The sequence below is a fragment of the Eretmochelys imbricata genome, chromosome 8, assembly GCF_965152235.1.
Source record: "Eretmochelys imbricata isolate rEreImb1 chromosome 8, rEreImb1.hap1, whole genome shotgun sequence".
NCBI classification, from domain to species: domain Eukaryota; kingdom Metazoa; phylum Chordata; order Testudines; family Cheloniidae; genus Eretmochelys; species Eretmochelys imbricata.
In genome coordinates, this window is record NC_135579.1 from 108,552,328 (window position 1) to 108,579,034 (window position 26,707).

The 26,707-nt window shown below is 42.6% G+C and overlaps 1 protein-coding gene across 1 annotated transcript in view; it reads right to left on the reverse strand.

Moving 5' to 3' along the window:
* Positions 1-7,539: 7,539 nt before the first annotated feature.
* CFAP57 (cilia and flagella associated protein 57) overlaps positions 7,540-26,707 on the reverse strand; it is a 136,765-nt gene continuing 117,597 nt past the window's right edge. The window contains exons 22-23 of the mRNA XM_077823980.1: positions 9,247-9,379; positions 7,540-7,751 (exon numbers count right to left, since the gene is read on the reverse strand). Of these exons, the coding sequence (XP_077680106.1) occupies positions 7,540-7,751; positions 9,247-9,379 (345 nt within the window). The remainder of the gene's footprint in view (positions 7,752-9,246; positions 9,380-26,707) is intronic.

Below are 26,707 nucleotides of genomic sequence, written 5' to 3' on the forward strand. Positions count from 1 at the left end.
CTGCAGAAAAGGACCTGGGGATTACAGTGGATGAGAAGCTGGATATGTGTCAACAGTGTGCCCTTGTTGCCAAGAAGGCAAATGGCATATTGGGCTGCATTAGTAGGAGCATTGCCAGCAGATCGAAGGAAATGATTATTCCCCTCTATTCGGCACTGGTGAGGCCACATCTGGAGTATTGTGTCCAGTTTTGGGTCCCCCACTACAGAAAGGATGTGGACAAATTGGAGAGAGTCCAGCGGAGGGCAACGAAAATGATTAGGGGGTTGGGGTACATGACTTATGAGGAGAGGCTGAAAGAACTGGGCTTATTGGCCATTATCTTTGAAAACTCGTGGCGAACCGGGGAAGTCCTGGATGACTGGAAAAAGGCTAATGTAGTGCCAATCTTTAAAAAAGGGAAGAAGGAGGATCCTGGGAACTACAGGCCAGTCAGCCTCACCTCAGTCCCTGGAAAAATCATGGAGCAGGTCCTCAAAGAATCAATCCTGATGCACTTGCATGAGAGGAAAGTGATCAGGAACAGCCAGCATGGATTCACCAAGGGAAGGTCATGCCTGACTAATCTAATCGCCTTTTATGATGAGATTACTGGTTCTGTGGATGAAGGGAAAGCAGTGCATGTATTGTTTCTTGACTTTAGCAAAGCTTTTGACACGGTCTCCCACAGTATTCTTGTCAGCAAGTTAAGGAAGTATGGGCTGGATGAATGCACTATAAGGTGGGTAGAAAGCTGGCTAGATTGTCGGGCTCAACGGGTAGTGATCAATGGCTCCATGTCTAGTTGGCAGCTGGTATCAAGTGGAGTGCCCCAAGGGTCGGTCCTGGGGCCGGTTTTGTTCAATATCTTCATAAATGATCTGGAGGATGGTGTGGATTGCACTCTCAGCAAATTTGCAGATGATACTAAACTGGGAGGAGTGGTAGATACGCTGGAGGGGAGGGATAGGATACAGAAGGACCTAGACAAATTGGAGGATTGGGCCAAAAGAAATCTGATGAGGTTCAATAAGGATAAGTGCAGGGTCCTGCACTTAGGATGGAAGAATTCAATGCACCGCTACAGACTAGGGACCGAATGGCTAGGCAGCAGTTCTGCGGAAAAGGACCTAGGGGTGACAGTGGACGAGAAGCTGGATATGAGTCAGCAGTGTGCCCTTGTTGCCAAGAAGGCCAATGGCATTTTGGGATGTATAAGTAGGGGCATAGCGAGCAGATCGAGGGACGTGATCGTTCCCCTCTATTCGACATTGGTGAGGCCTCATCTGGAGTACTGTGTCCAGTTTTGGGCCCCACACTACAAGAAGGATGTGGATAAATTGGAGAGAGTCCAGCGAAGGGCAACAAAAATGATTAGGGGTCTAGAACACATGACTTATGAGGAGAGGCTGAGGGAGCTGGGATTGTTTAGTCTGCAGAAGAGAAGAATGAGGGGGGATTTGATAGCTGCTTTCAACTACCTGAAAGGGGGTTCCAAAGAGGATGGCTCTAGACTGTTCTCAATGGTAGCAGATGACAGAACGAGGAGTAATGGTCTCAAGTTGCAGTGGGGGAGGTTTAGATTGGATATTAGGAAAAACTTTTTCACTAAGAGGGTGGTGAAACACTGGAATGCGTTACCTAGGGAGGTGGTAGATTCTCCTTCCTTAGAGGTTTTTAAGGTCAGGCTTGACAAAGCCCTGGCTGGGATGATTTAACTGGGAATTGGTCCTGCTTCGAGCAGGGGGTTGGACTAGATGACCTTCAGGGGTCCCTTCCAACCCTGATATTCTATGATTCTATGATTTAGTCTGCAGAAGGAAGAGTGAGGGGGGATTTGATAGCAGCCTTCAACTACCTGAAGGTGGGTTCCAAAGAGGATGGAGCTAGGCTGTTCCAGTGGTGGCAGGTGATAGAACAAGAAGCAATGGTCTCAAGTTGCAGTGGGAAAGGTCTAGGTTGGATATTAGGAAACACTATTTCACTTGGAGGGTGGGGAAGCACAGGAATGGGTTACCTAGGGAGGTGATGGAATCTCCATCCTTAGAGGTTTTTAAGGTCCAGCTTGACAAAACCCTGGCTGGGATGATTTAGTTGGTGTTGGTCCTGCTTTGAGCAGGGGGTTGGACTTGATGACCTCCTGAGGTCTCTTCCAACTCTAATCTTCTATGATGGTGTCTAACTTATCTGTTACCACTCAAGAAAGAGATCTTGGAGTCATTGTGGATAGTTCTCTAAAAACATCCACTTAATGTGCAGCGGCAGTCAAAAACGCAAACAGAACGTTGGGAATAATTAAGAAAGGGATAGATAATAAGACAGAAAATATAATATTGCCTCTATATCAATCAATGGTACGCCCACTTCTTGAATACCGCATGCAGATGTGGTCACTCCATCTCAGAAAATATATATTGGAATTGGAAATCAATACAGGAAAGAGAAATATTTACTTACAGAGGAATGAAAAGAAAAAACAACAGGGCAAAAGCTAAGGGAAGCAGTAAAACAGGGTAGCATTCAACGTAAGGCCCCTCAACCCCAGTGGTACCACAGTCTGACAGGGCAGACACCAAGCAATGTGTCTGTACTCAGGGTTCAGGAGTCCTGGGAAGAGTTCCAGTCCAGTGATGAGTCTTGGGTGCCCCTAGTCGTCTTTGGTGGCAATGAACTTTCCCCAACAAACCCCTCTGGTGCCCTCTTCTGCTGCTCTCTGCAAAGGCACAGAGAGCCACAACATCCCCAGTTAACTAGCTAACAGCCTCCCTCCTTATTCCCAATGCAAAGTCACAAGCCCCAGTACTCAGAGCCCCATACAGCTCTGGGTGTCAGTGATACTGGGTCCAGCTCTAGTTTGTCCTTCTCCCTGGTACAGTGCCTCTTCTGACTCCTGTCCTGGAGGGTCTCTGATCTGTCCCTCCCAGGCTTCAGGCAGGTTCTCAGCTGCTTCACGCTGTGAAGGCCTGCTTGCTGCAGCCCTCTTGTCTGAAGCTCTCTCTGTTCCTCCCCACCTCCAACAGCTCTTCCTCTTCCTGGAACAATCAGCACTTCCCCCCTCCGGAGAGAGATTTAAAGGGGCCATGCTCTCTAAACCCCAAAGAGGTTACACGTGTTACTTGATCACACTGTCACATGCCCCTGAAGGGTTTAACTATCAAAACGGTGTAACCCCAACAGTGGAGCTCTGGGGAAGGTATGCTTAAGTCACTGGGAAGATTTTGAGGTCCAGAACTGGTTGAGGGGCCTACGTCAGCTGGACTACCATCTGTACCCAGAAGTGAGCCTGAGAGGCCAAAGTCTGAGTCTGAAAGGCCAAAGTGTCTGGATGTTGCTCAGACACTGTGGGCTTAGAAGCACACAAGATCCAGTACTGGGATCCAAACAGTGGCCTGATGTGTGCTCAGCAGAGGACGCTCATCCAGGTCTGATGCATTGTAATTATAGGTTGTTAGCTATCCTTTTCTCAGTAGATCCTTTTTGAGAAATCAAGGCTGGCCACTATCAACTTGCAGGGGACTTACTAATTTCTCTTGTGTACAGTGTGGTAAAGAGGGTGCCAAGTTCAATAGCCTTTAAAAGGAACAGGAAAATGGTACTTCTCAAACATCGCAGTTCCTCAAAAACTGTTACCCAAGTGCACAACTCTATAAGGCTGTGTCCATTCAGCAAGAATTAGTCTTTGACTACAGTCACAGCTTTTAAGAACCAGAGCTTTTCATGAGATATTACAGCACCTAACAGGCTGGTATTGTCAAAGGTGGTAGACTCAACAGTGTTCAGAAGTATATCTCCATGCAAAACAAAGTAGAGCACTAACATAACTTTATCACAAAGAGTACATACCTCAGGGCACTTCAATAGCATATGCACAAAAGACTAGCTTGCTGTTTTGCATTCCCAGTACTCGTCTGAGGATGTCAGTACAACTATTTTGGATTTACTAAGTATCTGGTGTGCTAAACAGTCTCCACTATAAACACTTCAGGTGCAAAGTCCCACCCAATATCTGACTCCAACACCCACCCTAAATACGATGTCTTGATTTCCCTGAGTGTTCACTGTTTACATCAGAATCATGTGGTAGGCTTTATATTACCTTTGGAAATCGTATCTTTCCAGAGAGGCTGACTCATAAGACATGCCCTTAAGTTTCTTCATCACCACTGTGAGACAGCTCTTCAGCTGGAAATACTTCTTACTCTGAGCAGGATGAGATCCTTTTTCTTTGTAAAGATTTTGATTCAATCTCGCTAAACGATGCCCCCCAAATGGCATTTTCTTCTATCACTCCATTTATACCAGCCAAAGGGAGGGCAGAAGTACAGCATAGTGGGCCCCAGCAAACCAGAATGTGTATGTTCCGAAGACCGTCAGAAAGAAGCTAGTTTCAAAAGCACCTTCAGTCAGCAGCCACCACTCTCCAGCCACCCAGCTGGTCTTTTGTGTGTTTTTACCTATACTACACAGATTTCACGGGGTAGACCAGTGTTTCTCTAATTGGAGGTCCTGACCCAAAAGGGAGTTGCAGCGGGGTTGCAAGGTTATTTTAGGGGGTCACAATAGTGCCACCCTTACTTCTGCACTGCCTACAGAGCTGTGTGGCCAGAGAGCAGTAGATGTTGTCTGGGCACCCAGCTGTGAAGGCAGTGCCCCGCCAGCAGCAGCGCAGAAGTAAGGGTGGCAACACCCTACCATGTCATGTCACCCTTACCTCTGCTTTGCTGCCTTCAGAGCTGGGTGGCTGGAGAGTGGCGGCTGCTGACTGAAGGCCCAGCTCTGCAGGCAGCAGTGCACAATTAAGGGTGACAATCCCATACCCCATCCTTACTTGTCTTCAGAGCTGGGCTCCTGCTCAACAGCTGCTGCTCTGCAGATGCCCAGCTCTGAAGGCAGTGCCGCTGCCAGCAGCAGTGCAGAAGTAAGGGTAACAGTACTGCAATCCCCATAGCTTTGAGAGCCCCTCACAACACCTTTTTGGGTCAGGACCCCTACAATTACAACACCGTGAAATTCCAGATTTAAATAGCTAAAATCATGACATTTGTGATTTTTAAAATCCTATGATCTGGAGAAAGGGGTAAACAGTGAGGTGACAAAGTTTGCAGACGATACTAAACTGCTCAAGATAGTTAAGACCAAAGCAGACTGTGAAGAACTTCAAAAAGATCTCACAAAACTAAGTGACTGGGCAACAAAATGGCAAATGAAATTTAATGTGGATAAATGTAAAGTAATGCACATTGGAAAAAATAACCCCAATTATACATACAATATGATGGGGGCTAATTTAGCTACAACTGATCAGGAGAAAGATCTTGGAGTCATCGTGGATAGTTCTCTAAAGACGTCCACGCAGTGTGCAGTGGCAGTCAAAAAAGCAAACGGGATGTTAGGAATCATTAAAAAAGGGACAGAGAGTAAGACGGAGAATATCTTATTGCCCTTATATAAATCCATGGTACGCCCACATCTTGAATACTGTGTACAGATGTGGTCCCCTCATCTCAAAAAAGATATATTGGCATTAGAAAAGGTTCAGAAAAGGGTAACTAAAATAATTAGAGGTTTGGAACGGGTCTCATAAGAGGAGAGATTAAAGAGGCTAGGACTTTTCATCTTGGAAAAGAGGAGACTAAGGGGGAATATGATAGAGGTATATAAAATCATGAGTGGTGTGGAAAAAATGAATAAGGAAGTTATTTACTTGTTCCCATAATATAAGAACTAGGAGCCACCAAATGAAATTAATGGGTAGCAGGTTTTAAACAAATAAAAGGAAGTTCTTCTTCACTCAGCGCACAGTCAACTTGTGGAACTCCTTGCCTGAGGAGGTTGTGAAGGCTAGGACTATAACAGGTTTAAAAGAGAACTGGATAAATCCATGGAGGTTAAGTCCATTAATGGCTATTAGCCAGGATGGGTAAGGAATGGTGTCCCTAGCCTCTGTTTGTCAGAAGGTGGAGATGGATGGCAGGAGAGCAATCACTTGATCATTACCTGTTAGGTTCACTCCCTCTGGGGCACCTGGCATTGGCCACTATCAGTAGACAGGATACTGGGCTGGATGGACCTTTGGTCTGACCCAGTATGGCCATTCTTATGTTCTTATGACTGTGAGATTGACCAAAATGGACTGTGAATTTGATAGGCCCCTATTTATTGCCTATGCACTGACTGAACCATTCAACCTTAGCAGGAATAGCATTCTAGTCCATAGGCACACCCGCAGTAAATTATCTAAAGAAGTATTGGTCTGGTACAGATTATGGTTCCTCTAAAAAGTAGCAAGCCTAATAAGTAAATCAGTTTGGGCATCATATTCATCCTTAAAGATATTATTATTAGTATTACAAGTATTTAGGGGGCACCTGCCTCTTCTCATTTCCATTTCCTGTCTTGAATTGTTATGCACTAACTCTCAGGACACTGACTAGGCCCCCAGATGCAGCTCCCCCAAACCCCTGTAACTCCTTGCCCCAAAACCTCATAAAAATACCTGCCACCCTTCCAATCCACACTGCTCTTCAGCTAGTGTAGGCATTGCAAGTCAGACATCATGTACTGAGGAGATCTGAAAATGTAGAAATCTTGTGGTTTTTATTCATTGTTAGGTTTGTGACGGAACTTTAAAAAAAAGGGTTACATTGAGAAGTGACTCTTCAAGAACAGTTTGAAAAAAGCAAGAGTGGTTGCCCTGTATATTTGTGACAAAAGGGAGCTTTAGATGTTAGCAGGAAGGCATGGAGATAAGCAGGAGATCAATGTAACAGAAGAGGTGAAACAAGAGGCTTGGGTTGAGATGCAGATTTTGTACGCTGATACTGGGGCTCTTTCCTGACTCACGGCATATTTTGTGGATGATGACTGCTCTGCAGTGAGTGAGCTGATACATTTATAGGAGGTACCAGACCATACAGACTGTTGGCTGATTTTGTCTGACCACTAGCTAAAGACCATCTTTACAGGGCGATACATTTTTGCCAGTAATTTGGGAAGTTGCTTAGAACAGATTTCACTGTTCTTATTCCCATCTCTCTTATGTCCTATGTGGATGTCACTGCGCATTAACTAGTCATTCAGCATTTCAGAATAAAGGGCTCTGGAGAACCTGCCAACACTATATCACACTAAACCAAAAGAGGTTTACCGTATTTATCTAACCCCTCTGAACTGTGGCATCTAATTTTTCAGTGACCCTTGCTTCCCCAGAGATCTGCACACACACCAGTCAGATGGCACTATCTGCATTTGCATGTTTATTATTTTCGTTCCTCTCAGCTCAGCTTCTGTTCAGAGGGGAGAGTGCAGCAAAGCGTATGTGTGTGTGCGGGGAGCCTCCTGTTCAGAGGGGTGATTGCAGCACAGAGAAGGTGTGTGTCCATGTTTGGGGTGTCTCTTTCTCAGAGGGGAGGAGATTAAGGCACAGAGTGTGTTTAGTGGGGGAGTATTTGGTTAACAGAGAAGGTTACAGGACAGAACAGGCAAAAATAGTCTGATCTGGTTCCAGGATTTCTAATCCTGTCAGTAGAAAGCAATCTTGTAGAATTTCCTTAGATTGCATCATTGTGGCTGTGTCCCATGGCTGCTTTCAATCTCCAGCGTGGGAAGCCTCCCACCTGACAGAGGCCGAAGAGCAATGGCTTGCTCCTGCCCTTGGATTTGGTCTCGAAGGCGTTTGATTTCCAGCCGTTGCATTTCTATGATTCTTTCTGTTTCCTCCTCTACATTCAACCTCAGCACACTGGGACTGGGCAGCAGTTCACGGGAAGGAACTAGAGAAAACAGTAGCCAGAGTGTATAACAATGAGAGTTCCAGCTGTGACATTGCACTCTATATGATTTTATGAAAATATGCTAACGAGTGTGAATATAATGTAACTGGAATATGCTTCATGCAAAACGTCTCTTGTAAGGTATCATTACAAAACTTATAATCTACTGAGTGTGATCATCCTATTTGTATAAACGTATCAGTCTTGTATCTGAAACTAGAAATATGAAATATAACTCTGAGGGCCTATTGTAATTATGCAAAGTGTGGGCCATTAATGGTAGTTTGGAATCTTGATGGCTCCCATCAAACAGGACAATTGACTGCAGATGGCTCTGTTTTACTTGTAAGTCTTCCTGTATACGTGTGTGCTGGCAAATGGGTAATGAAGTCTTACAGTGACATGTGATCATGTCACCTGAACTGGAATCCATCTTTAACCTGGTGCTTTTCCACTGAGAAGGAGGGGTGGGAACCCAGAGGGACAAAGGATTCCCGCCTTATGCAAAGGATATATAAGTGGGTGGAACAGAACAAGGTGAGACAGTCATCATGAGGAATCCCCTAGCTACCACCTGAACTGGAACAAGGGCTGTAACAGGGGAAAGGATTGTGCCCAGACTAGAAAGGTGTCCAGTCTGTGAAAGAAACTTATTGAAACATCTCTGAGGGTGAGATTTTATCTGTATTCAGTTTTATTACTGTATTAGGCTTAGATTTGTGTGTTTTATTTCATTTTGCTTGGTAATTCACTTTGTTCTGTCTGTTACTACTTGGAACCACTTTAAAGCCTACGTTCTGTATTTAATAAAATCACTTTTTACTTATTAATTAACCAAGAGTATGTATTAATACCTGGGGGGGCAAACAGCTGTGCATATGTCTCCATCAGTGTTATAGAGGGCGAATAATTTATGAGTTTCCCTGTATAAGCTTTATACAGGGTAAAACGGATTTATTTAGGGTTTGGACCCCATTGGGAGTTGGGCATCTGAATGTTAAAGGCAGGAACACTTCCTAAGTTGCTTTCTATTACTCCTGCAGCTGTTAGGGGACGTGGTTCGGACCTGGGTCTGGTTTGCAGCAGGCTAGCGGGTCTGGCTCAAACCAGGCAGGGCACTGAAGTCCTAAGCTGACAGGGCAGGCAAGCAGGAGCAGAAGTAGTCTTGGCACATCAGGTGGCAACCCCCAGGGGGTTTCTGTGATCCAACCTGTCACACCAGCTAGCCAGGCTCTATTTACTCTTGAAGAAAGAGCTAGGACATGCATCTCTTGGGACAAGGGAGAGAGATCTAAAGGAGAAGGCTCTGAAGTGCTTAATAAGTGAATAGTTGAATACCACTGTACATTGTATAGGCATCTTCCAGGCAACCAGAGAGTTTAATGACTAATACCAGCCAAAGGGAGAGAAACTCACATGCTGGCAAAGGGAGACAGGAGGCTTTAAGATGAAAGCTGATAATATGGAGAGATACAGGGAGAACTGTAATAATCACCTGTGTCTGGGATCCCTTGCTTCTTGTTTTTTCTGTTTAGTCCTAGTGCTGATTGGAGATCATGCACGTGGGTGCGGGTCACCTTCAGTTCCCTCCGCAATTCATTAATTTCCTTAATCAGGCTCACATTTTCCTGTAGCAACAATATGCTCAGATTTTCAATTGACATATTTGTATCACACTATGACTGTGGGAAAGGGCACTAGGTACCTTCTGATTAGGAAGACCAGATGTCCCGATTTTATAGGGACAGTCCTAATAGTTGGGGCTTTGTCTTATATAGACATCTATACCCCCGCAACCTCTGTCCCAATTTTTCGTACTAGCTATCTGGTCACCCTACATCTGGGTCAACAGTCGGTAGCACCATACCCATGGAGGAAGGAATACTGGGTATCATATGGGTCAGAGCTGTAACTGAAACATAGGGATTGCTATACTGGATCAGACCTGAGAGTCATCTAATTTAGACGTCTTTCTCAGTGAGTAGGCAGTACCAGATGCTTCAGGGGAAGGCACAAAAACCCTTGCAATAGTCAGATATGAGATAATTTGCCCCCCCACCCCCATATTAGGGCTCATCCGGATCTCCAATAGTTAGAGATTGGTTTAGGGCCTGAAGCATGACATTTTTGTTATAAAAATAACTCTGGATATTCTTGTTCTTCACGTAAATGTCTGATCCCTTTTTAAATATTGCTAAGTTCTTGGTCTCAGCAACTTCCTGTGGCAGTCAGTACCAGTACCATTGTGGAAAAGCAGCATCACTTGCCCCATAACCTCAGCCATGCGGAATGCAATGCCATCCACAGCCTCAGAAACAACTCTGACATCATAATCAAAAAGGCTGACAAAGGAGGTGCTGTTGTCATCGTGAATAGGTCGGAATATGAACAAGAGGCTGCTCGGCAGCTCTCCAACACGAGTTTCTACAAGCCATTACCCTATGATCCCACTGAGAGTTACCAAAAGCAGCTACAGCATTTGCTCAAGAAACTTCCTGAAAAAGCACAAGATCAAATCCGCACAGACACACCCCTGGAACCCCGACCTGGGATATTCTATCTACTACCCAAGATCCATAAACCTGGAAATCCTGGGCGCCCCATCATCTCAGGCATTGGCACCCTGACAGCAGGATTGTCTGGCTATGTAGACTCCCTCCTCAGGCCCTATGCTACCAGCACTCCCAGCTACCTTCGAGACACCACTGACTTCCTGAGGAAACTTCAATCCATCGGTGATCTTTCTGATAACACCATCCTGGCCACTATGGATGTAGAAGCCCTCTACACCAACCTTCCACACAAAGATGGAATACAAGCCGTCAGGAACACTATCCCCGATAATGTCACGGCTAACCTGGTGGCTGAACTTTGTGACTTTGTCCTTACCCATAACTATTTCACATTTGGGGACAATGTATACCTTCAGATCAGCGGCACTGCTATGGGTACCCGCATGGCCCCACAGTATGCCAACATTTTTATGGCTGATTTAGAACAACGCTTCCTCAGCTCTCGTCCCCTAAAGCCCCTACTCTACTTGCGCTACATTGATGACATCTTCATCATCTGGACCCATGGAAAAGAAGCCCTTGAAGAATTCCACCATGATTTCAACAATTTCCATCCCACCACCAACCTCAGCCTGGTCCAGTCCACACAAGAGATCCACTTCCTGGACACTACAGTGCTAATAAACAATGGTCACATAAACACCACCCTATACCGGAAACCTACTGACCGCTATTCCTACCTGCATGCCTCCAGCTTTCACCCTGACCACACCACACGATCCATCGTCTACAGCCAAGCTCTGCGATACAACCGCATTTGCTCCAACCCCTCAGACAGAGACAAACACCTACAAGATCTCTGTCAAGCTTTCTTACAACTACAATACCCACCTGCGGAAGTAAAGAAACAGATTGATAGAGCCAGAAGAGTTCCCAGAAGTTACCTACTACAGGACAGGCCTAAGAAAGAAAATAACAGAACTCCACTAGCCGTCACCTTCAGCCCCCAACTAAAACCCCTCCAACGCATTATTAAGGATCTACAACCTATCCTAAAGGATGACCCAACACTCTCAGAAATCTTGGGAGACAGGCCAGTCCTTGCCTACAGACAGCCCCGCAACCTGAAGCAAATACTCACCAACAACCACATACCACACAACAGAACCACTAACCCAGGAACTTATCCTTGCAACAAAGCCCGTTGCCAATTGTGCCCACATATCTATTCAGGGGACACCATCACAGGGCCTAATAACATCAGCCACACTATCAGAGGCTCGTTCACCTGCACATCCACCAATGTGATTTATGCCATCATGTGCCAGCAATGCCCCTCTGCCATGTACATTGGTCAAACTGGACAGTCTCTACGTAAAAGAATAAATGGACACAAATCAGATGTCAAGAATTATAACATTCATAAACCAGTCGGAGAACACTTCAATCTCTCTGGTCACGCAATCACAGACATGAAGGTCGCTATCTTAAAACAAAGAAACTTCAAATCCAGACTCCAGCGAGAAACTGCTGAATTGGAATTCATTTGCAAATTGGATACTATTAATTTAGGCTTAAATAGAGACTGGGAGTGGCTAAGTCATTATGCAAGGTAGCCTATTTCCTCTTGTTTTTTCCTACCACCCCCCCCAGATGTTCTGGTTTAACTTGGTTTTAAACTTGGAGAGTGGTCAGTTTGGATGAGCTATTACCAGCAGGAGAGTGAGTCTGTGTGTGTATGGGGGTGGGTTTTTGGAGGGGGGTGAGGGAGTGAGAGAACCTGGATTTGTGCAGGAAATGGCCTAACTTCATTATCATGCACATTGTGTAAAGAGTTGTCACTTTGGATGGGCTATCACCAGCAGGAGAGTGAATTTGTGTGGGGGGTGGAGGGTGAGAAAACCTGGATTTGTGCTGGAAATGGCCTAACCTGTTGCTCACTTTAGATAAGCTATTACCAGCAGGACAGTGGGGTGGGAGGAGGTATTGTTTCATATTCTCTGTGTATATATAAAGTCTGCTGCAGTTTCCACGGTATGCATCTGATGAAGTGAGCTGTAGCTCACGAAAGCTCATGCTCAAATAAATTGGTTAGTCTCTAAGGTGCCACAAGGACTCCTTTTCTTTTTGCGAGTACCAGTCTAATTACACATTCAATGAAAATGTATTTCCTTTTATCAGTTTTGTAGTGGCCATCTTTTGTAGTTTCAATAAATGTCTTCTTGTTGTGTTACAAAACAAGGAGAACTGTAGTTCTTGATCTACCTCCTCTAGATTGTTCATTACTTTATATACTGCTGTGTCTCCTGTTATTCCTCTCCTAAGATAATTCAAACCCCATCTTTTCAATTTCTTCTGGTAGGAATTTTCTAGGCCCTTCATCATTCTTATCACTCTTCACCGAACCCCCTCTAATTCTGCAATATTCTTTTTGAGATGGGGTGACAGTCCTGCACACAGTATACCGATTAGGCCCCATCACTGGTTTATATAAAGGCATTATAATATTCTCTGTACTATTCACTACCGCATTCCTTATGCATCAACATGTGGAACTCTTTGCTAGAGGATGTTGTGAAGACCAAGACTATAATAGGGTTCTAAAAAGAACTAGATAAATTCATGGAGGATAGGTCCATCAATGGCTATTAGCCAAGATGGGCAGGGTTGGTGTCCCTAGCCTCGGTTTGCCAGAAGCTGGGAATGGGGAACAGGGGATGGATCACTTGATGGTTACCTGTTCTGTTCATTCCCTCTGGAGCACCTGGCATTAGCTACTGTTGGAAGACAGGATACTGAGCTAGATGGACCTTTGGTCTGACCCAGTATGACCATTCTTATGTTCTTATCCTAACATCTGTTTTGTTTTTTTGACCACGGCTATACATTGAGCAGAGGTCTCCATTGAGCCAACTACAGTGGTCCAGGTCCTTTTCTGGAGTTGATACAGTTAATTTAGAACCATGCCCCGTGTATGAAAAATTCATTTTTTCCCCTGCAATGTATATTATTTTGCATTTATGAACAATGAATGTCATTTGCCACTGTGTTGCCCACTCACCTATATTATTTAGGTCTCTCTAATGTTCCTCATAGTTCTCTCTGATCTTGACTAACTTAATTAGCATTGTAGAATCTGCAAATTTTGCTACCTCATTACTCACCTCCACCTTTCAAACTCATTAATACATATATTTAACACAGGACCTAGTACGGAAGCTTGAGACACCTGGTGTTAACCTTTGCCATGATGAAAACTGATAGATTATTTCTATTCTTTTGTTTCCTTCTCTTGGCCAGTTTTTGATCAATGACAATGCTTTAGCTCTTACCCTCCTGACTACTTAGTTTCTTTAGTAGCCTCTTGTAAGGCATTTTGTCAAAGTCTTTTTGAAAATGTAGATAAATGTCTCCTTTATTCACTGCTCTGTTGACACATTCAAAGGACTCAATAGCAATAGTACATGCCTGATGCTAGACAAGGACAGTAAATTTGTCAAGAATGATGCAAAAAAGGAGAAATATTCAATAAATATTTCTATTCTGTATTCATAAAGAAGCAGGATGATGTATTCATATTTTACATTGATAATGGAATACCTTCTGTTCCATCTCTAACTAGGGAAGATGTTAAAAAGCAACTATTAAAGTTAAACATTTTTAAATCAGCAGGACTGGATAACTTGCACCCAAGAGTATTTGAAGAATTGGCAAAGGAGCTCTATCAACCATTAGTGTTGATTTTAAACAAAACTTAGAACAGTAGGGAAGTTCCAGAGAGGGGTTAAAAAGCTACCACATGCTGATCTTTAAAAAAAAGAAAATGGCCCAAAGGTAACACTGGGCTGGTTAGTCTGACATGCATTCGAGGCAAAATCATGTAAAGCAGTGATTCTCAAAGCCGGTCCACCGTTTGTTCAGGGAAAGCCCCTGGCGGGCCGGACTGGTTTGTTTACCTGCTGCGTCTGCAGGTTCGGCTGATTGTGGCTCCCACTGGCCGTGATTTGCCGCTCCAGGCCAATGGGGGCTGCGGGAAGTGGCGTGGGCCAAGGGACATGCTGGCCACCCTTCCCACAGCCCCCATTGGTCTGGAGCGGCGAACCGCGGTCAGTGGGAGCCACAATTGGCCAAACCTGCAGATGTGGCAGGTAAACAAACCGGTCCGGCCTGCCAAGGGCTTTCCCTGAAGAAGCGGTGGACCGGCTTTGAGAACCACTGATGTAAAGGATGATCTGGGACACAATCAAGAAAGAAGAAAAGGAGTACTTGTGGCACCTTAGAGACTAACCAATTTATCTGAGCATGAGCTTTCGTGAGCTACAGCTCACTTCATCGGATGCATACCGTGGAAACTGCAGCAGACTTTCCACGGTATGCATCCGATGAAGTGAGCTGTAGCTCACGAAAGCTCATGCTCAAATAAATTGGTTAGTCTCTAAGGTGCCACAAGTACTCCTTTTCTTTTTGCGAATACAGACTAACACGGCTGTTACTCTGAAACCAATCAAGAAAGAATAAGGGTGGTGGCATAAACAGATCCAAGCAGTATGGCTGCATGGAGAACAGGTCACAGGTTCATAGATTCCAAGGTCAGAAGGGAACATTGTGATAATCTAGTCTGACCTCCTCTATAGCACAGGCCAGAGAACTTCCCCAAAATAATTCCTAGAGCAGATCTTTTTGAAAAACATCAAATCTTGACCTAAAAATTGTCAGTAATGGAGAATCCACCGTGACACTTGGTAAGTTGGTTCAGTGGTTAATCACCCTCACCGTTAACATTTACACCTTATTTCCTGTCTGAATTTGGCTAGCTTCAATTTCAAACCATTGGATCATGTTATACCTTTCTCTGCTAGACTGAAGAGCCAGTGAGTAAATATTTGTTGCCATATAGCTATTCATAGATTGTAATCAAGTCAGCCCTTACCCTTCTATTTGAGTCTATCACTATAAAGCATGTTTTCTAATATTTTAGTCATTCTCGTGGCTCTTCTCTGAACCCTCTCTAATTTATCAACATCCTTCTTGACTTGTGGACACCAAACTGGACACAGTATTCCACAGCAGGATCAGTTCCAAATACAGAGGTAAAATAACCTCTCTACTCCTACTCAAGATTCCCCTGTTTATGGATCCCAGGATTGCATTAGCTCTTTTGACCACAGCCTCACACTGGGAGCTCCTATTTATCTGATTATTCATCATGACCGCCAAATCTTTTTCAGAGTCACTGCTTCCCAGGACAGTTTCCCATCCTGTAAGTATGGCCGACATTCTTTGTTCCTAGACGTAAACGTTTACATGTAGCCATATTAAAACACCGTTTGCTTGTACCCAGTTAACCAAGTGATTCAGATTGCTCTGTAACAGTGACCTCTCCACTTCATTATTTACCAGTCCCCTAATTTTTGTGTCATCTGCAAACTTTATCAGTGATGATTTTGTTTTTTCTTCTAGGCCATTAATAGCACAGGGCCAAGAATGGGATCCCACTACAAACACATGCATATGTTGATGATTCCCCATTTTCAGTTACATTTTGAGACCTATCAGTTAGCCAGCTTTTAATCCATTTAATGTGTGCCATGTTAATTTTATATCATTCCAGTTTTTTTAATCAAAATGTCATGCAGTATCAAGTCAAACCAAGGTGTTGTCAAGCAAATTTGATATTGTTTTTGATAAGATTACAAGTTTGATTGATAAAATCTAATAGTGTTTACATAATATACTTAGAGTTCTGTAAGGCATTTGACTTTGTCCCAACATGACATACTGATGAACAAAGTAGCACTATATAAAAAGCAGTGTTGTTCAGATGAGATGGATTAAAAACTGGTTAATTGATAAATCTCAAAAAGTAATTATAAATGACTAACCATAATTGCTAGTAGGATCCTGCAGGAATCTGTCTTTGGAATAATGCTATTCAATATCTTTATCAATGATCTGGAAGAAAATATAAAAACATGGCTAGTAAAGTTTACAAATGACAATAAGATTGGCAGAGTGGCAATAATGATGGGGACAGGGCAGGTGTACAGAACAATCTGAATCAGTTGGCAAGGTGTGCTCACTTAAATATGTGTTTTAATACAGCCAAATGCAATGTCATACATCTAGGAACAAAGAATGCAGGTCATACTGTATCTTGAAAAGGAATTAGGAGTTAAATTGGACAAACAACTGAACAAGAGCTCCAAGTACAAAGCTGAAGTTAGACATATTCAGACTAAAAATACAGCACAATTTTTTAACTGTCAGGGTAATTAACCTTTGGAACAACTTACGTAGGGATGTGGGTGGCTTCCCCATCACTTGAAGACTTTAAATCAAGCCTCCATCTTTCTAAAAGATCTGCTTTAACTCAACCAGAAGTTACTGCATGAGGCTCTGTGGCCTGTGTTATGCAGAAGGTCAGACTAGATGATCATAACAGTCCCTTCTGGCCTTAAAATCTATGAATTCTAATAGAATAATGAGACATTTTCCTTTGCAGAGATCAAGCTGGTTACACCCTATCATATCATGATCTTTCAGATGTTTTACTATTCTGTTTTTATCATTTCAACCAATTTATCTAGTACAGAGGTAAGGCTTACTGAACTGGGATGCCATCTGGGTCAGCACCATCTTTCACTGTATATCTGTCAGGAGGGGCACAGGGTACCGTTTGAAATGATTTATTCCTGTGCCAGAAGAAAACCTCTAGCTTTCTCCAGACAGGGGAAAAGGAAATAGCAACAGTGCCTGGAAAGATAAGAAAGCTGCCTGGGGCTGCAGGAGGATTACTATAAAAGGGCTAAAAACAAAGGAGTTAATGGAATGGAGAAGGGCCACAAGGAAAGGGATTGGGGTATATGGAACCTGAGGAAGCAGGTTGAAGTGATAGTGGGGAAAGTACTATTGGGCGGAGGGGTGAGGTTTGAGGAAGAAGATCAAGTGGCAGGGCTGCGCTAAGGAGGTAGTGTCTCTCAAGTTGCTGCTATGGGGCACTGGACACTCTAACTTAGGAGGACATGAGGAATTTGGTTCCATTGGCCCTAGGTTTATTTTGTTTTAGACAGCACAAAGATTCCTCATAAACAAGATTTTGCAACCAAGGGGCAAATTCACCAGCTGTTACTGAACATCCTGAGAAAATCTGGATGCAGAAAGCCGGCAAGTTCTCTTGAACACAGAGTGGCATGTATGGGATTGGAATCCTTGCTTATTTTTACAGTGATTTCTTTGTTGGCATGTCTGGCTCCTAAATAAACACCATAGAGTTAGTATAGCTTGGTATTCAGGCTTGTGAAAACTTTGCTACCATGGAAATCACAAATGCTGTTTGTTTTATTATAAATTGAAGGTTATTTACCTATAACCAGAGCTCTTTGAGATGGACTCTGCATATTCATACTCCTGGGATGCTCTGACCAGTGCAGCTGGACAGTAGAACCTTAGCTAGCAGTGCCTGTTGGAGCACTTACGTACCTCCCTCACCGCTCCCCTCAGTGATTGTGAACAAAACTTAGCATTTGATCTAGACTCTAAGTCTAACGGATAGTGCTTAGTAAACATCTGAACTGAACTCCATGGAGCTGCTACGCAAATCTCCACTAGAGGAATGTGTTTAGTAAAAACCATTGAGAATGCCTTTGCTGTAGAAGAGTGTGCTCTAACTGCTTCAGGAAGTGGGACAGTCATTAGTGTATACACTTCTTTAATATAGAGTCTCACTCATTTAAATAGAGTTTGAACAATAACAGCTCGGCCTTTGTTTCTTTCCTTATAAGAGATTACCTTACTGGGTGATTGTCTGAAATGATTAGTTCTGTCCAAATAGCATGCTAAAACCCTCTGGCATCTAATATATGCAGTTTAGCCTCACCCATATAGGTATGAGGTTTGGCAAAAAACACCAATAAATTAATCGATTAATATAAAAATCAGATATCACCGTAAGCAAAAGCCTTGGGTGAGTATGCAATGTTACTTTGTCTTTATAAAGGACAGTAAAAAGGTGGCTCTGCCATTAACACATGTAACTTGCTTATTCATTTTGCTGAGGGCACTATCTATTAAACAAAGCTTTTATAATAGGTAAATGGAAAAATGTGCAATCCTGTATGAGTTCAAATGGTGTTGCATCCATTGTATAAAAACTAAATTAGAGCCAAAGAAGGTACAGGGTCTCTCACCAGTGGATACAGATTATTAAGACCTTTAAAGAATTTCTTAATTACAACATGAACAAACACTCATTTATTGTCTACAGGAACACAGTATGCTGAAGTTACAGACAGATGGACCTTAACAGAGGGCAGTGAGTGACCCTTCCTCTCGAGATATAATAAATATTCTAGGATATAGTTATTAGGTGCTATATAAGAATCTACATTACTGATATTAATCCATAATAAAGTTGTTTTCTATTTATGAGCATAACATTCGTACATTTTTGAATTAACTGAAACATTTTGCACTTCTAATGAAAAAGATGGCTTAAAAAGTCCCAGAGTCCTATTACCCAAGCACTGATGTGAAGAAACTGAGGAACTCAGTGATACATCTTCCCTTGCTTTTGTGACAAGAAGTCCAGAGAAAAGCCTATATATTCCCCTGGACAGGTGATAAGTCCAGACACCACTGTTTTTTGGTTCAAGGTAGTACTATTAAGATCATTTGGGATCTCTTCTGTTAATTATTTTATCACTCTCTTGGAGAGAGGAAATTGTGGAAATACATACATGAGACCTTGATGCCAATTTATCAAAAAAGCATCCGATATTGACTCCTTGTCTCTCCCTGCCCTTCATCAAAACCTCAAACATTTTTTGTTGTGCTTGGATGCAAATAGTTTTCCACTGCATGCATCCGATGAAGTGAGCTGTAGCTCACAAAAGCTTGTGCTCAAATAAATTGGTTAGTCTCTAAGATGCCACAAGTACTCCTTTTCTTTTTGCAGATACAGACTAACATGGCTGCTACTCAGAAACCAGTTTTATTATGGATTACCCCACAGTTTGAAGATTTAAATCACCAAGAAATCCTCCAGGGACCGGTCGTGGATTGAGAGATTATCCTGCTCAAGTTATTTGTGAGGTGGTTGTTTTCCCAGACCATGTGAATTGTCACTGGGTGAATGTCCTGCTCTATACAGCATTCCTAAAGAGACACTGCTTTCCTGCACAACTGAGAGAAATAAGTCTCTCCCTGTTTGCTCAACTAGTACAATGAGTGCTGTCATATTGTCTGTTGCCACCCAAACCACTATGTGTCTGATCTAAATTAAGAACTATTTTAGAGGCCACTTTATGGTCCTCAGTTCTAGTATATTAATGTGCAGTGTCCTTTCTGCTGGTGATCAGTGATCTCTTATCACCAAACTGTTGTCCAAATGAGCCCTCAGGCCTGGACAGGATGCAACTGAAGTGACTATTATTGAGGGCATAGGAGAGTTCAAGGATATACCCGCCCCATCACCTGCCAGGGAATCACTAACTTCCAACACATGTTCTCTATACTAGGTTTGTACTTGTGCACTAACTAATGTCGCAACACTCTCATTCAAAGGCGAACATATAGTATTACAGAGGTGGTTGATGTAAGAGCCCTTAGAAGACCATATGTTCTGGAGAATGATGGAGGAGAAGTACAGACAACCTTATTTTCATAAAGCTTTCCTGTGGCAGAAAGACTGTGCTGATAACTCAGTCCAATTTGGCCCCTGTGAAAGGAATCCATTGTGTGGGTTCCAGAAGTGACTTTCTCCATGGTATTCATACTCCAGATTGGCAAAAACTATCAGCCTTATGTCCAACAACACCTAACATAAGAATGGCCATACTGAGTCAAACCAAAGGTCCATCTAGCCCAGTACCCCATCTTCCAACAGTGGCCAATGCCAGGTGCTTCAGAGGGAATGAACAGAACAGGTAATCATCAAGCGATCCATCCCCTGTTGCCCATTCCCAGCTTCTGACGAACAGAGTCTAGGGACCCCATTTCTGCCCACCCTGGCTAATAACCATTGATAGACCCATCCTCCATGAATTTATCTAGTTCTTTTTTGAACACTGTTATAGTCTTGGCATTCACAACATTCTCTGGCAAAGAGTTCCATAGGTTGACTGTGCATTGTGTGAAGAAATACTTCCTTTTGTTTGCTTTAAACTTGCTGTCTATTAATTTCATTTGTTGACCCCTAGTTCTTGTGTCATGAGAAGGAGTCAATAACACTTCCTTCCTTCCTTCCTTCCTCCATACCAGTCATGATTTTATAGACCTCTATCATATCCTACCTCAGTCGTCTCTTTTCAAAGCTTAAAAGTCCCAGTCCTATTAATCTCTCCTCATATGGAAGCTGTTCCATACCCCTAATCATATTTGCTGCCCTTTTATGAACCTTCTCCAATTCCAATATATCTTTTTTGAGATGGGGCAATGAAATCTGCATGCAGTATTCAAGATGTGGGTGTACCATGGATTGACATAGAGGCAATATATTTTCTGTCTCATTATCTATTCCTTTCTTAATGATTCCAAAACATTCTGTTCACTTTTTTGACTGCCGCTGCACCTTGAGTGGATGTTTTCAGAGAACTATCCACAATGACTTCAAGATCTCTTTCTTGAGTGATAACATAGACTCATAGATATTAAGGTCAGAAGGGACCATTATGATCATCTAGTCTGACCTCCTGCACAATGCAGGCCACAGAATCTCACCCACCCACTCCTGCAATAAACCTCTCACCTATGTCTGAGCTGCAGAAGTCCTCAAATCATGGTTTAAAGACTTCAAGGTGCAGAGAATCCTCCAGCAAGTGACCCATGCCCCATGCTACAGAGGAAGGCGAAAACCCCCCAGAGCCTCTTCCAATCTGCCCTGGAGGAAAATTCCTTCCCAACCCCAAATATGGCGACCAGCTGAACCCTGAGCATGCGGGCAAGATTCACCAGCCAGATACCCAGGAAAGAATTGTCTATAGTAACTCAGATCCCACCCATCTAACATCCCATCACAGGCCATTGGGCCTATTTACCATGAATAGTTAAAGATCAATTAATGCCAAAATCATGTTATCCCATCATACCATCTCCTCCATAAACTTATTGAGTTTAATCTTGAAGCCAGATAGGTCTTTTGCCCCCACTGCTTCCCTTGGAAGGCTATTCCAGAACTTCACTCCTCTGATGGTTAGAAACCTTCATCTAATTTCAAGTCTAAACTTCCCGATGGCCAGTTTATATCCATTTGTTCTTGTGTCCACATTGGTACTGAGCTTAAATAATTCCTCTCCCACTCCGCTATTTATCCCTCTGATATATTTATAGAGAGCAATCATATCTCCCCTCAACCTTATTTTTGTTAGGCTAAACAAGCCAAGCTCCTTGAGTCTCCTTTCATAAGACACGTTTTCCATTCCTCGGATCATCCTAGAAGCCCTTCTCTGTACCTGTTCCAGTTTGAATTCATCCTTCTTAAACATGGGAGACCAGAACTGCACACAGTATTCCAGATGAGGTCTCACCAGTGCCTTGTATAACAGTACTAACACCTCCTTATCCCTACTGGAAATACCTCGCCTGATGCATCCAAAGACCGCATTAGCTTTTTTCACGGCCATATCACATTGGCAGCTCATAGTCATCCTGTGGTCAACCAATACTCCAAGGCCCTTCTCCTCCTCCGTTACTTCTAATTGATGCATCCCCAGTTTATAACTAAAATTCTTGTTATTAATCCCTAAATGCATGACCTTACACTTCTCACTATTAAATTTCATCCTATTACTATTAGTCCAATTTACAAGGTCATCCAGATCCTCCTATATGATAGCCTGGTCCTTCTCTAAATTGGCAATACCTCCCAGCTTTGTATCATCCGCAAACTTTATTAGCGCACACTCACTTTTTGTGCCGAGGTCAGTAATAAAAAGATTAAATAAGATTGGTCCCAAAACCGATCCCTGAGGAACTCCACTGGTAACCTCCCTCCAGCCTGACAGTTCACCTTTCAGTATGACCCACTGTAGTCTCCCCTTTAACCAATTCCTTATCCGCCTTTCAATTTTCATATTGATCCCCACCTTTTCCAATTTAACTAATAATTCCCCATGTGGCACGGTATCAAACGCCTTACTGAAATCTAGGTAAATTAGATCCACTGCATTTCCTTTCTCTAAAAATCTGTTACTTTCTCAAAGAAGGAGATCAGGTTGGTTTGGCACGATCTACCTTTTGTAAAACCATGTTGTATTTTGTCCCATTTACCATTGACCTCAATGTCCTTAACTACTTTCTCCTTCAAAATTTTTCCAAGACCTTGCATACTGCAGATGTTAAACTAACAGGCCTGTAGTTACCCGGATCACTTTTTTTCGCTTTCTTAAAAATAGGAACTATGTTAGCAATTCTCCAGTCATACGGTACAACCCCTGAGTTTACAGATTCATTAAAAATTCTTGCTAATGATCTTGCAATTTCATGTGCCAATTCCTTTAATATTCGTGGATGAAGATTATCTGGGCCCCCCAATTTAGTCCCATTAAGCTGTTCGAGTTTCGCTTCCACCTCAGATATGGTAATATCTACGTCCATATCCTCACTCTCATTTGTCATGTTACCATTTTCCCTAAGATCCTCATTAGCCTCATTAAAGACTGAGGCAAAGTATTTGTTTAGATATTGGGCCATGCCTAGATTATCCTTAACCTCTACTCCATCCTCAGTGTTTAGCAGTCCCACTTCTTCTTTCCTTGTTTTCTTCTTATTTATACGGCTGTAGAACCTTTTACTATTGCTTTTAATTCCCTTTGCAAGGTCCAACTCTACTTGACTTTTAGCCTTTCTCACTTTATTTCTACATGTTGTGACCTCAAAAAGGTAGCTTTCCTTGCTGATCCCTCCCATCTTCCACTCGCTGTAAACTTTCTGCTTTTTCTTAATCACCTCTCTGAGACGCTTGCTCATCCAGCTTGGTCTACAACTCCTGCCTATGAATTTTTTCCCCTTTCTTGGGATGCAGGTTTCCGATAGCTTCTGCAGCTTTGACTTGAAGTAATCCCAGGCCTCCTCTGCCTTTAGATCCATAAATTCTTCAGTCCAATCCACTTCCATAACTAATTTCCTTAATTTTCGAAAGTCAGGCCTTTTGAAATCAAAAACCCTAGTCACAGCATCCGATGAAGTGAGCTGTAGCTCACGAAAGCTTATGCTCAAATAAATTGGTTAGTCTCTAAGGTGCCACAAGTACTCCTTTTCTTTTTGCGAATACAGACTAACATGGCTGTTACTCTGAAACCAGATTTATTTTTGTTTATCCTTCCGTTCAGTTTGAACTGAATTAGCTCATGATCACTTGAACCAAGGTTGTCCCCTACAACCATTTCTTCTATGAGGTCCTCACTACTCACCAAAACCAAATCTAAAATGGCATCCCCTCTTGTCGGTTCAGGAACTACTTGATGAAGGAATCCATCAGCTATCGCATCTAGGAAAATCTGAGCCCTATTATTATTACTAGCACTTGTCCTCCCAGTCTATATCTGGGAAGCTAAAGTCTCCCATGATCAAGCAGTTTCCATTAGCATTTACTTCATTAAAAACATTAAAGAGGGCTCTATCCATATCAAAATTAGTGAGATCCTTTTGTAACTCTTCGCAGTCTGCTTTGAACTTAACTATCTTGAGTAGTTTTGCATCATCTGCAAATTTTTCCGCCTCACCGGTTACCCCTTTTTCCACATTGTTTATGAATATGTTGAATAGTACTGGTCCCAGTACAGACCCCTGGGGGACACCACTATTTACTTCTCTCCATTTTGAAAACTGAGCATTTATTCCTACCTTTGTTTCCTATCTTTTAACCAGTTACGGATCTATGAGAGGACTTTCCCTCTTATCCCATGATAGCTTACTTTGCTTAAGAGCCTTTGGTGAGGGACCTTGTTAAAGGCTTTCTGAAAATCTAAGTAGACTATATCCACTGGATCCCCAATGTCCACATGCTTATTGACCCACCTCAAAGAATTCTAGTAGATTGGTGAGGCATGATTTCCCTTTACAAAAACCATGTTGGCTATTCCCCCACAAATCATATCCATCTATGTGTCTGACAATTTTGTTCTTTACTATAGTTTCAACGAGTTTGCCTGCTACTGAAATCAGGTTTACAGGCTGTAATAGCTGGGATCACCTTTGGAGCCCTTTTTAAAAACTGGCATCACATTAGCTATCTTCCAGTCATTTGGTACAGAAGCTGATTTAAATGATGGGTTACAGACAACATTTAGTAGTTCTGCAATTTCACATTTGAGTTCCTTCAGAACTCTTGGGTGAATAACATCTGGTCATGGTGACTTATTACTGTTTAGTTTATCAATTTGTTCCAAAACTTCCTCTAATGACACCTCAATCTGGGACAGTTTCTCAGATTTGTCACCTAAAAAGAATGGCTTAGGTTTCGGAATCTCCCTCACATCCTCAGCTGTGAAGACTGATGCAAAGAATTCATTTAATTTCTCTGCAATGGCCTTTAGCGTCTTGATCGTCCAGTGGTCCCCAGTGGTTGTTTAGCAGGCTTCCTGCTTCTGAGGTAGTTAAAAACAATTTTGCTACTACTTTTTGAGTCTTTGGGTGGCTGTTCCTCAAATTCTTTTTTGGCCTTTCTAATTATATTTTTATGTTTCATTTGCCAGAGTTTATGCTCCTTTCTGTTCTCCACACTAGGATTTAACTTCCACTTTTTAAAGGATGCCTTTTTGCCTTTCACTGATTCCTTTACTTTGTTGTTTAGGCACAGCGGCACTTTTTTGGTTCTCTATGTTTTTTAATTTGGGGTATACATCTAAGTTGAGCCTGTATTATGATGTCTTTAAAAAGTTTCCATGCACCTTGCAGAGATTTCACTTTTGGCACTGTACTTTTTAATTTCTGTTTAACTAAGTTTCTCAATTTTGTGTTGTCCCCCTTTCTGAAATTAATTGCTATAGTGTTGGGCTGCTGTGGTGTTTTCCCTGCCACAAGGGATGTTACATTTAATTATATTATGGTCATTATTACTAAGCGGTTCAGATATATTCACCTATTGGACCAGATCCTGCACTCCAGTTAGGACTAAATCAAGAATTGCCTCTCTTCTTGTGGGTTCCAGGACTAACTGCTCCAAGAAGCAGTCATTTAAGGTCGCAAGAAACTTTATCTCTGCATCCCGTTCTGAGGTGACATGTACCCAGTCAATAGGGGGATAGTTGAAATCCCCCATTATTATTATTATTATTGAGTTTTTTATTTTTATAGCCTCTCTAATCTCCCTGAGCATTTCACAGTCACTACCACCATTCTGGTCAGGTGGTCAGTAATAGATCTCTACTGCTTATTATTAGAGCATGGAATTACTATCCATAGAGATTCTATGGTACAGTTTGGTTCATTTAAGATTTTTACGTCATTTGATTCTACGCTTTCTTTCACATATAGTGCCACTCCCCCACAAGCACGACCTGTTCTGTCCTTCTGATATATTTTATACCCTGGTATTACTATGTTCCATTGACTATCCTCATTCCACCAAGTTTTTGTGATGCCTATTATATTAATATCCACAGGCACTCTAGTTCACCCATCTTATTATTTAGACTTCTAGCATTTGTATATAAGCACTTTAAAAACTTGTCACTTTTTAGCTGTCTGCCATTACATGATGTAATTGAATGGGACTCCTTTTCATTTGACTGTTTCTCATCAGATCCTACCAGTATTTTATCATCTTCCATCCTCTCCTCCTTATTAGGACACAGAGAATCTCCATTAATAGATGCTCCACTAAGGGATGTCTCTGTCCAAACCACATGGTCCTCCACACCTCTCGGCTTTCCCCCAGCCCTTAGTTTAAAAACTGCTTTACGACCTTTTTAATTTTAAGTGCCAGCAATCTGGTTCCATTTTGGTTTAGGTGGAGCCCATCCTTCCTGTATAGACTCCCCCTTTCCCAAAAGTTTCCCCAGTTCCTAATAAATCTAAACCCCTCCTCCCTACACCATTGCCTCATCCACGCATTGAGACCCTGAAGTTCTGCCTGTCTAACTGACCCTGCACGTGGAACTGGAAGCATTTCAGAGAATTCTACCATGGAGGTCCTGGACATCAATCTCTTACCTAGAAGCCTAAATTTGGCCTGCAGGACCTCTCTCCTATCCTTCCCTATGTCACTGGTTCCTACATGTACCATGACCACCGGTTCCTCCCCAGAACTACACATAAGTCTATCTAGATGTCTCAAGAGATCCGTAACCTTTGCACCAGGTAGGCAAGTCACCATGCGTTCTCCTGGTCATCGCAAACTCAGTTATCTATGTTTCTAATGATCAAATAGCCCATTACTAATACCTGTCTCTTCCTAATAACTGGAATTCCCTCTCCCAGAGTGCAAGAGGATACCACGACATCATC